A 12212-nucleotide genomic window follows, 5' to 3' on the forward strand; every position below is an offset into this window, starting at 1 on the left:
TGAAAATTCTAAAGGAACGAGCAAGTGGATTTGGTCTATATTATGAGTATTTTTTCAAACTTCTAATGCTAAAGAACATATTTGTAAAGTATTCTAAAACAGTGCAATGAACAGGAATCATTTCAGTCATGCATGACAGTGATTTTAAAACAGATGTGTCAGATATAGATAGTGACCATATTTCAAAGTGGTCACTATATGATATTTCAGTTGCTTATTTAATCAATTCTTTGCATCTTCAGAAGTTTAGAAGTCATCCAATTGAATATAAAAATATGAGTTCTATAAAGGGAGTTTGTGTTGTTTTTTTTAAAGAGGGGTGCCTGAATTTAGTAAGCTAAGGCATTGTACTCTATCAGGGATTTTAGACAGTTTTACAATACAGATGAAGTTTGTTTGCCACCAACATTAGCAGGACAAATTTATTTATAACAAATGCTTTAAAAATGTACTGATAAAAATGCCCATTGATACTGTCAGCGCTTCTTGCAATTTGACAGATCAAATCTTATTTTCATTCTTAAACCCCATGAAGGAGTGATATCACCAACTTGCATTCTGTAGTGAGCAAATTGATTAATCCCTCTCTATAGAAATCTCAACTCTTGATTACACCTATCAGACGTTAAGCAGCATTATTCTAGAGTGACAACACTTGACAAATTCCCTAGCCATTTTTCTCAGCCTTTGTGGCCCTGCTAGCTTGTATTAACCCTGATGAAAAATTAATTTTCCTTATCTTCTGCTAAACCCCAAAATCCAAATCCGCCAAACTGGCAACTCTTTCTGTAAAGGTATTATGAAAACCTCTAAAAGATTAATTGCATGTCTTCAGGTGACATTAAATTAATTTCTATACTCATGACAGACACTTGATACTCCGTACTGAGAGGACAGATAACATTGTCAGGATACACAGAAGGACAGTGGTGTAGTGTCCCAGGGCAGCCTCTTATGCATTCTCCTTTCGATAAGGCCATACTTCACTGTCACTGTTACTGATCTTGCAGCCCATAGACCTCACTGCACAGGTTTCTATTAACTACTACAATGCTGTGTCTATCCATGTAATCTTTAAAAAGCTAATTCAAAAATCACCCAACAGTAAATGAATGTGCATGCTGCAAAAGCACTTCACAAATCAACCTAAGTTTATTTACTTTAAGTATCACATGCATCAAAACACAGAGACAACAAGAACAAAAAGAGGTTCTAATATGCTCACCTCATTCTGTGGGCCTATTTGTTTAACATACACGATAATTCAAACAGAGCATGTGGCAAAAGATGAAGTTTTAAATCTTACCCCGAAAACCTCAGAGCCCCAAATGGCCTTTGTAATTGATTTTCCTTGGGAGAAAAAAAGAAATACTCTATATGCATTTTAAAAGTCAGTATTTCCAGAAAATAGTCACTTTATAGATCACAGCAGTTGAGAGAGAAAATACCTGTCAGATCACTAAAGTCATCCTCCTTCAATGACAGAAGATAGTCACTATATTTTATCATATATCTACAGTATATTGGTCTCTGTGTGTAAATAGATTTTAAACTGATACAACAATTGGTTATCGTCAAAAAGACTGAAGTCCAAACAGCAGACTGTGATACTAACACAGCAGTGTGATACACAAAAATAGACATTGTAAAAATAAAGCAAAACCACTGATATCTACTCTAAAATGTAAGAAAAACAGCTAATCAATAGTCCAGGACATTTATCAACCGTATTAGCAGAACAATAGGTGTCAGACAAAAAGAATCTCTTATATACCACTTTTTATATACAGATACTGAAAATACTTCACGAAGATGGTAAATATTTTTCCCATTCTAAAGATTGCTAAACTAAGGCACAAGGCATAATTACCAAATATCACACAAGTCAGTGGCAGAAAACCACAGGTCTTCAGACTTAAATTTAGTGTTCTCCCTGACTGGGACGTGCCTGATGCTGGTCATTACTTTTTAAATGAAAGAACAGTAACAATACATTTATTGAATACAATTCCCACTTTGCTCCCTCCACCCATATTGGATCATAGCCATCTCTATTTAAGAGAGAAACTCAGGTCTGATGAGCAATCTAAGACAGAAATTAACTATCTAAATTCCAACTATTTACTCTCATACACAAAAAGAAAAGTATATGCCTGGCGGACACAAGGTTAGATTAAGTATGACTCAAATCAAACAACTGGGTGACCAGTCAAGCAGTCTCCATTTATACTGAAGGAACTGACCTTTTCTAACTCTTATCAGAGCGTTAAAGTGTTTGAGGAAATGTATATTTTCTCCTTTATGATTCCTAAAATTTTGATCATGAAGCAAGCTTACTCAGAACAAATATACACAAAGAGATAATACCAGAAAAAAATTGACTATTTCTATTCCCAGCGTAACTGTATTCCCTTTCCAGCTCAGTACAAAAGGAGGCACGTTGCAGTCAAACTACCGAAGGGCATTCAGTGAGCAATGATGTATTGAATACCCTGGATGCCTCCTTCAAAAGTGGGCTGAAAATTTCCTTGCTTGGCCTCTGCCTGAAAGTGTATGTTGTTGTTCATAACTGCAGAGGCTGTAGCATAAACAGGGTTAGACAACAGTGGTAAAAGGGTACGAGCCTTATCTACGCTACAGCTTTAGCCATTACTATGACTGCAGTAACTGCACAAATGGTGACTTATCGCTACTCACTTTATTAGGGTAGAATCAACCTCTGAGTTATTGAGCGTTGTATGGGAAATTCCCCAATAAAATGTAAATATAACTGCAAAGATCCAATAAAGTCAACTAAGTTTGAAACTTGCTTTGTACATAACCTTCACTGAGTTACAGTGCCTCTATTTTAAAACCTACCTCCTTCCACCAAAAACAATGCACTGTTTTAAGCAATAGAAAAAGGTCACTTCAGAGCAAGTACACTGGGCATATTATTATTTTAGCAGAGGTAAAGAAAGCCCCGTAATACATATTTCATAGAATACATGGTGTGTAGTATGCATATCTGCTATTGGGACATGATTTTGGTTGGAGACAAGGGGTTTGTCAAGAAAAATTCTTGTTTTGAGGGTAGAACATCCATTCAAAATGCTAGGGGCTACCAGACCACAGAAGTTGGTCACTATTTTGTTTCTCCAGTTGTGCAGTAAGTCTTTCCAAGAAAATCTCCATGTCAGGCATTTCTACTGGAAAACCTCTATAAGTAGTTCTCTCTCCCTCTAAGTCAGTCAGCTTTTTTATCTTGATTCTTAAAGCACACATCATTGAGATATCTGAGCACCCAAATTAATATTCAGCAGGTTTAAAACAAAACAAAAGCAAGTACTTCTTCCCACAGTGAACAGTCAACCTGTGGAACTCATTGCCAAGGGCTGCTGTGAAGGCCAAAATTATAACTGGGTTCAAAAAAAAAAATAGATACATTCATGGAGAATGGATCAAGGACACAACCCTATGAACGCAAGATGGCCAAAGACACAACCCTATGCTCTGAATATCCCTAAACCTTCAACTGCCAGAAGCTGGGACTAGATAACAGGGGAGGGATCAATCATAGCTGTCTGGTTCTGTTCATTCCCTCTGAAGCACCAGGTGCTGGCCACTGTCAGAAGACAGAATACTGGGCTAGACGGACCACTGGTCTGGCCCAGTATGGCTGTTATGTTCTTAGGCCACTGAAGTGAGCACAAGATTAACCTTTCACTTTCCCCCATTCTGTAAGATGCTTGTTTTGTTTCAAAACATGATTTTGGTGTGCTCATCATGAGTGGATAGGTCAAAATAGGTTCTGAACATACCCAGATGCATCATTCTGATCTCTTCTGTTAGGAAAAACAACTCTGCCTGCTCCTTGCAATCTTGACACTACACTAGTGAAAATGTCACTGTGGTCATTACTTTACAGAATGAAATAGTCCCACTGATAATTGAGGCTATCGTAACATAGGACTTTCAACATGAAAACCAAAATCTTGAACTTGAGCCAGCATTCAACAGAAAGCCAGTGAAGAGAGATTACTGGGATGATGTGCTTTTGTTGGACTGTGCCGCTGAGGAAATAAGCTATGTTCTGAACTGTTTTTCCTTTTAAATAAAGAACAGTAAAAGTTACAGGATGCTCATTTCTAGAAACTTTTGACTGTGCCCCCACTTTCCTGGAGGAAAGTGCCCCCCACTTTATACCCACAAGCAATAACCCGGGTAGGTTCTTCAATAGATTGAGGTATTGATCCATAAGTAGGACTACCTAGAACCTTGGAAGAAAAGTCAATGCTTGTAAATTTAAGAGTAGTCTCTCTGAAGGAAACTCAGAAAATGTCTCACCTCAAGGTAAAGTCATTCTGAGCTTTGTCTACATTGCTCCATAGTTTGGACAATGAATGGTATGAATAGCAATGTGCACTGAAGTGCTGCACTGTAATTCCCCCATGGGGATGCTGTGGGCTTGAACTAAAAGTTTCCTAGTTTGCATTAATGTAGTCCTCTTCAGCCAAATAGGTCTTGCAGCCTTAGAGTTGCTTAGATGAACAAATCTGTGCAGACTGACAATTTCTTAACCAATCCAAAACAGGAACCCAGTGCGTACCACTCTGCTATGGCTACAAAAATCTGTTCACTAAACTCTTGCAATGTTCTGCCCCAAGCTTCTAGCATTATGTTTCCATGGCACTGATGGTATTTGGTTAATTAGTTCCATTTGTGTTTGAGTGTCTTCTAGACTCAAGGCATACCTGTATTAGTGGCTGACGCCAATTTCTTAAACTTTGAGCATTTTATATTAAAGCATTTCACTGCTCTTGGAGTCACTAAATTTAAATGGGACAAATCTGTATCCTTTCCCACTCCAATAATCCCATGCTGACCAATTTTCACTTTAAAGTAAGATTCCTTCTATTAGCACATATTTTTACTTACACTGTCATGGTTGTCCCTCTATCATTTCCTCTTATGAAATCCAACTACTACTTGATGTTGCAATAATGTACATCAAGCCCACCACAAGAGATTGTTTTACAGTATAAAATTCCAAAATTAAACTGCAAAAGACTTTCTATTACAATTTTAAGGGAATGATGGAATCTGCATTTACGGTACTCAATGAAAAGCCTAGTCTTTCCTTCCTGGGGAGGAAAAGGTGAAAACTACAGGGAGCCTCAGACTGTACTCAGGTTGATAAGAGGAAGCATTTTATTTTGCATATACTCTAAGTTATTTGAAGTGAAATTAGTTTCTAATTTAACCTGTTAAACATGGATTCCTTTTAGTCAGGATTTGATGGCTAGCCTTTCTTAAAGTGCTGTCTAGTTCTTCTCTTGCTCTTGACCTCACCTACCTTTATGCCCTGGTCTCCTCCTGCACTGCCTTTCCATTAAATCCTCCTTTGCTCATGTGTGGCTTTGTGTCTCCTTTCATACAACCCCAATAAAAGGTGTATCTCCCAACTAACATGCAATATCCTTACCCTCATCTCTAAAAATTTCTGAAAATCATGACGTATTCCACCTTAGTTAACATCAATCTATGCCCCAATGGCACCTATATAGTTTTTAAATTAAAGTTTTGCACCAACCTGTGCCTTTAGACTTTACCTTTTCAGAGCAAGAATTCCAGTGGGTTTTTCAGTAGGGAACATTCTAATTTGACAAATATTGCTAGACTGAAATTTTACAGATACTGGAAGTCAATTTTAATCTGAGTTTAATCTGACTGAGTTTTAATCTCCTTGATGTTTAGATTAGTGCAGCTTTTCAGGTGTCAGTCTTTTTGCATTGTCTTTAAGTTGTAAGTATGAAAAAAAGACATTAAAATCCAATATAAAATGCTGGCCTTCATTAAGTTTTTGCCTGCGCACCTAATAAGACATGGATACTGCCCTTACCTGTGCCCAAGACCATTCTTTCAGATGGGGGATGAGTACTGATGCTGATGCCATCCTCCCACTCTTTGAAAATAATTTTACTGTACGCTGCTAATGTTCTGACATTCCACACCTCAGAGCTGCATTTCAGATATGGGTTGAAAGCTCCCTATATACTTCTTGCCACATAATTGTTGGAGACTTTAATTAACATTTGTAAAAGCACTTCTGATGTCTTTGGACGAAAGGCGCTATAGAAATTTAAATTATTTAAACAATTTTTATTGGCTATAATGAACAATACACATAACAAGCAAAACAACAAATACAATCATCAAGCAAATCTTAGTAGATAAATTTACATCATCCAACAGGATTGTCTAAATCAAGAACTTTCCCCCCCATTTTTTAGAATTCAGTGTTCAACTACCTCCCTCCTTGACTGCTATCCTAAATAAAGCAAAGCAATCTGTCCTTTATTTCCCTCTTCAATATTTTTTATACAACCCAAGACTATATCCTTCCAGACTGAATTTCCAACCAAAATAGTTTGTCAGCTATTTCAGTCAAGCTTTTAAGATGAATTGTCAGGCAGTAGTTGCCGTAACTCATGAAAATCTAAGACTTAACTTTTAATCCAAACAGAACATAGGTACTTATACAAAAGGCCCACTAGTGCAGATCTCCACACAGACAAAGAGTGTGTATTCTTGGTCCAGCATAAGAGTCAGCATTTTCGGGCCACAGAGGCTGAGACATATCACTTTGAGCAAGGAAGACCAGTCTTTGGCTAGGGAGAGATCACCCAATAATAATAATATAAGATGACTGAGTGGTACAATAATGATTTTAAAACATCATGCAATGCTAAGAGAACTTCAGACCAATCAATGGACATGTCTAACATGCACAGTTTGTATAACCTTTTAACACATAAGACATATAGAGCTAACACTGGGTACAAACCTGCTCCCTCATGGCCAGGATCATTCCTGCTCTATGACATTGGTTTTACAGATTTCAACTGCACTAGATATTTTTTGGAAGTATCTACTATGCCTGCCTACAAATATCCATTTATTACTGTATTTCCTCCCAACAAGTACCATTTCAAGATCTTATCCTGTCTGAATCCTCTTGTGTTCTTTATCTAGTATTGAGATCAGGCCTCTGATTGAGCCAGACAAATCTAAGACCTTTTTCTCATGGACAGCACGATAATAATATGCTGATCTTGTGTATCCAAGACCCAGTGAAGTGATGTCCTGAAGATATGCAGCAAAGTAAGACTGAAGCTAGATAAGCTATGCTGACAGAGGTGTTGTAGCTCTGCAAAAAAGCAAAGCCTTGATATCAAATATATCCGCTGAACACTTAGTCCCACTTTCTCTTCAAGTCCTAAAGATCAGACTGACTAAATTTGGCAAGCATATTTGGACTACCAGGACTGAAAGGGAATAATCAAAATAGAAAACCACTCACATAGGCATTCCTCGTTGCTCATCTAGAGGCACAAAAGGAAGGGTTAGCCTTAAAGTGTTTGAGGAACTAGGATTCTGGTAAAAATGACAGCTGTGACATGGAATCAATAAGGACAAATCCTATCATTAACCCCTTGCATCACACCACTAGTCCCTGATATGGCATGCAATACTTTGCAGTGTCTGACATACAGGAAGTGTTAATCATCTTCTGCTTTCTTTTTTTTGAGGCTTGCCAGGCACATATTGGAGCATCTACTGCAGGAGAGGGCAAACTGCAGCCTGAGGGCCAGATCCGGCCCCTCAGGGCTTTCGAGCCGGCCAGTGGGATTGCCAGCCCTGTGGCACAGTAGAGCTAAGGCAGGCTTCCTGTCTGCCCTAGCCCCACACCGCTCCCGGAAGCGGCCAGCACCACGTCCCTGGGAGAGGGCTCTGTGTGCTGCTTTCACCTGCAGGCACCGCCCTCCACAGCTTCCACTGGCTGGGAACGGGGAACCGTGGCCAATGGGAGCTTCACGGGTGGTACCCACAGGTGAGAGGAGCCACTGCTGGACATGCTGGCCACTTCCGGGAGCGGCGCAGGGCCAGGGCAGGCAGGGAGCCTGACTCAGCCCCACTGCCACCCCAGAGCAGCTCAAGGTAAGCGGCGCCGGGCTGGAGCCTGCACACCAAACCCCTCCCACACCCCAACCCCCTGCCCTAAGCCCCCTAGTCCCCTGCCTTGAGCCCCCGGTCGCACCCCTCCTGCACCCCAACCCCTGCCCTGAGCCCCCCGCACCCCTAACCCCCTGCCCTGTGCCCCCTGCTGCACTCCTCCTGAACCCCAACCCCCCGCCCTGAGCTCCCGCCACACCCCGTACCTCTCCTGCACCCCAATCCCCTGCCTTGAGCCCCCGCTGCACCCCTCCTGAATCTCAACCCCCTGCCCTGAACCCCCTCCCGCACTCCGCACCCCCTCCTGCACACCAACCTCCTGCCCTGAGCCCCCAACCCTGTGCTGAGCCCCCTGCTACACCCCACACCTCTCCTGCACCCCAACCCCTTGCCCTGAGCCCCTTCCTGCACAACACACCCCCTCCCACAACCTCCCTCCCACACCCCAACCCCCTGCCCCAGCCCTACATTCATGGCCCTGCATACAATTTCCCCACCCAGATGTGGCCATCGGGCCAAAAAGTTTGCCCACCACATATCTACTGTGTCAGAGACACTGGACAGCAAGTATCTTTTTTTTTTTTTTAAAAAAGATATTTAATTGGAAAATATTGCAATTTCATGAAATCTTCTTGAAAAAGATTATTTGTCCCATGAGTGTGAACTCTGGTCATAGCCACTTTGACAGGCCATCTTATTTTATTCAGAGATGAGGGGACATTGCATACCTGGAGTCAGATACCCTAACACCTAGTAACGTAAAGGGCTTGCTGCACACAAAATAAAGACTCACACTGGGGTATGTTCTTGCTCAACAGCAGGAGTCACTGTTCTCTGAAAGTAATTTTGAATGAAGAAAACGGACAACTTCTTAACAAGGTAAGTTAAATTTGGAGCTGCTTTGACAGTAAATAAAACCCATCATTAGCATATAATGCCACTTCGATAACTGTTCTACCCACCACGGTATCAGTGAGCAGTCTAATGAGCAGATAGTTTTTGCCAACAGCTCCAGTGCAAAGCGAAACCGGTTTAGATCAAAGGTGGTATGAGCATGATCTCAGTCCATTCCCTGTTAGATAACTGTTTATTTTACATTATTCAGTACTACTGCTAGTCTGCTGAAAGAAAGGACTTTTCAAGTGTGTACTGACATACTTCGGCACAGCTGGGTAGAGTAGTCTACACAGTGCCTAACCAGTATGAATCTCACCATTTCATGGCCATTAAAGACTTCATCTGCACAAAAAATTAAGAGAAAGGGAAATGGGTATAAACGATCTGTAGTTTTGACAGCAGCAGAGAGGCTGCTATACTGCAGAATCAAGTCACTGCTTACAGATAAAAGAAGCCAAAGCATTTTCTGGTGGCTGACAGCAGGGAAGTGAGGCAAACCTAATTTAAACTGGTTTCAGAGTAGCAGCCGTGTTAGTCTGTATTCGCAAAAAGAAAAGGAGTACTAGTGGCACCCTAGAGACTAACCAATTTATTTGAGCATAAGCTTTTGTGAGCTACAGCTCACTTCAGTTAGTCTCTACGGTGCCACTAGTACTCCTTTTCTTTTTTGCTAATTTAGACTGAGGAAGGACAATTAAGGAGTAAGGGTTCGTTTAAAAAAAAATAGTACTCGGGCATCTCATAGGTCTGGCAATAAGTGGTGTATGCTGCAGTACTAAAAAATAGAATTATAAACATTATAATCCTTACAGTTTGCAGGGCTCTGATAAACTTGTTAATCTTTTTTAATATACTGAGCATCAAAATAGGCCAGATTGCCCCCCTGCTACTGAGATTTTCCTTTTTCACTGTGTGGCACATGGAACAAAGTAATATAGATTCAGCTTTCTGACAAACTATTATAAAATTCATTAACCATCTTGATCAGAGTTAAAAAGCTAACTGTAACGCTCGCTTTCATTTTTCTATAGTTTGAAAAAAAAAATATTCCATGGTGGCAAGGAAAAGCAACTACATACCATGCACAGACAGCCTGTTCTATGCTGATGATCCTGAAGATATTAAATGAATTTTCAAGGGACAAGAGCAAGTCTACATAGAATACAATGCAGCAGGAACGACACGTACTTAATGTGGCTAAATCTGATGGCAAGCAACATTAGTGTATAATCGGTAAAAAAATAAGTCACTTATGGTTTGCTGGAAAAAGAGAACACTGAGGAAAAAAACTCTTTCATGACACTTGCTACATTGGGCACTGAATCATTTACCCTAGAGACCTCTAATGCACTGGTGGCTGGGGTTGTAGCTTGATGTTGTTTTATTTTACCAGATCAGAAGAAAAGTTGGGGCCGACTGCTTTTGTTGAATTACCAAGAATAAAATAAGCCAGTCACACTAATTGCAGGCCAATGGGATTCCTGAAAGTATGATTATATTTTTATTTAGTCCAACAGAAGGGATTACTTACAACTTCTGGTATTTCCTCCTTCTACTGGACTAAAGTTACTACCAATGTCTGAAGAAAGAGTCATCCTCCACTCTCACCAGATCCTCATTAGTCATATTCTTTCCATTATGCAAATATATTTCTTTAAAAATTGTTAAGAGGACCTTTACAGTCACCGTGTAACTATACAATTTGAAACATTTTGGAATTATCTGTAATGCAATAAAATCCTTATGAAAAGTAGTCACCTTTAATACCTAAGTCTCTCCAGCATTTTAATTGCCTCTTCCCTTTTAAAAACACCAACAGCGATATCTGTCGCCCTGTTGCATATGTATACTGTGCTCATTACCAAGGTATCTGAGCACCTAAGACTATATTTTGGTCTACTTATTTGCTAAATTCTATTATTTAAAAAAATCAGATTTTGAGAGAAGAGTGAGAAGCAACTTCTGTAACTGAGGTCCTGTTCAACCTCTGCTAACACACTCGAAATGTCCACCTGCTTGTTGCCTACTGCAGTTCTAGTGGTTTCCTCAATTAGTGTATAGATTTCTTTCGGATTGCCCCTCTCCTAAAAGGTATCAAAAGATTTTTATATTAAAATATTTTTGCCCAAGGCAAAGCAGGGACCAGATCTCTCTGGGAAAATCTTGTAGTTAGACCCTCTGAATTCTCAGCTTATTCGGCACTCCAATTTTTTTCAATAATAGAAAATCAAATTTAATATAGATCAGTGGTTTTCAATCTGTGATCCGTGGACACCTGAGGGTCTGCAGACTATGTCTAATATTTCCAAAGGGGTCCACCGTACCTCTATTCAAAATTTTTTAGGTGTCCGCAAATGAAAAAAGGTTGAAAACCACCAATATAGTTATTTGCTGGATGAATATAGAAAAACATTGCAAATATACAAATCTACCAGGACTACCACCAGTGCTCAGGAGCCAATGTAGACAATGGACCCCTGTCAAAAGATAAGTAAATCTGATTTAGACACAAAAATGAAATGGTGGCATTATCTAGTCCCTAGAAGAAAATTTACTCTCCCAAATTCTGTTTATATCACAGTTTTGCAATGCGGTTCTCAAACAAAAAAAGGCTGCCCACACTGTTCAGGAAAACATGCTTAACCATGCTTAAACACGACTAGCTGCTAGTATGGTTTCAACTGCAATATGGACAGGGCATACTTTTTTTTTTTTTAACCCCTCAAACTTAAAAATAGCCACACAAATTCTTTTCTCCCATACATCAAAACATTTCTGGACCAAAATGCTCTATGCCAGGGTTTCCTAAACTGGGGTCCGCTAGGGTACTCCAAGGGGTCTGCAAATCATGTCTGGGGCCACCAGCCCCACTGATCAACTCCTCCCCGTCCCTCCCAGTGCCTCCTACACACCGCGGAACAGCTGTTCAGTGGAGGGCAGGAGGCACTGGGAAGGACAAGGAGGAGCGGGGACAGGACGCGCTTGGGGGATGGGATGGAAAGAGGCGGGGAAGAGGAGGGGTAAGGGTAGAGCAGGGGCAGGAAGAAGTGGGGCGGGGTGGGGCCTTGGGGGAAGGGCTGGGACTAAGGAGGGGGCTTGGGGGTCCGCGAAAAATTTTAAATCAAAATGGGGGTCATTGGGTTGCTAAAGTTTGAGAACTACTGCTCTATGCGAAGATTCACAGGTGAAGAATTTTTGGGCTCAAGTTACAAGCACCAAAATGAGTAGATATTATTCAGGAAACAGTGATGTAAACTTAATGGTAACCCCACTCCATTGCAATATATTACAGCAAACCTCTGTTCCTACAAGTTTTTTTT

The 12212-nt window shown here is 40.5% G+C and overlaps 1 protein-coding gene across 6 annotated transcripts in view; it reads right to left on the minus strand.

Annotated features, from left to right (window-relative positions):
• RBM33 (RNA binding motif protein 33) overlaps window positions 1-12212 on the minus strand; it is a 146279-nt gene that overhangs the window by 39344 nt on the left and 94723 nt on the right. The window contains exon 16 of one of the 6 annotated variants that reach the window (XM_073334568.1): window positions 6506-6650. The exons of the other annotated variants lie outside the window; for them this stretch is intronic. Coding sequence (XP_073190669.1) covers window positions 6621-6650 — 30 coding nt within the window. The 3' untranslated portion in view covers window positions 6506-6620. Of the gene's footprint in view, window positions 1-6505; window positions 6651-12212 lie in introns of those variants that run through there. 6 annotated transcript variants of the gene reach the window in all.

Source organism: Lepidochelys kempii, chromosome 2, assembly GCF_965140285.1.
Source record: "Lepidochelys kempii isolate rLepKem1 chromosome 2, rLepKem1.hap1, whole genome shotgun sequence".
In the NCBI taxonomy this organism is placed as follows: Eukaryota; Metazoa; Chordata; order Testudines; family Cheloniidae; genus Lepidochelys; species Lepidochelys kempii.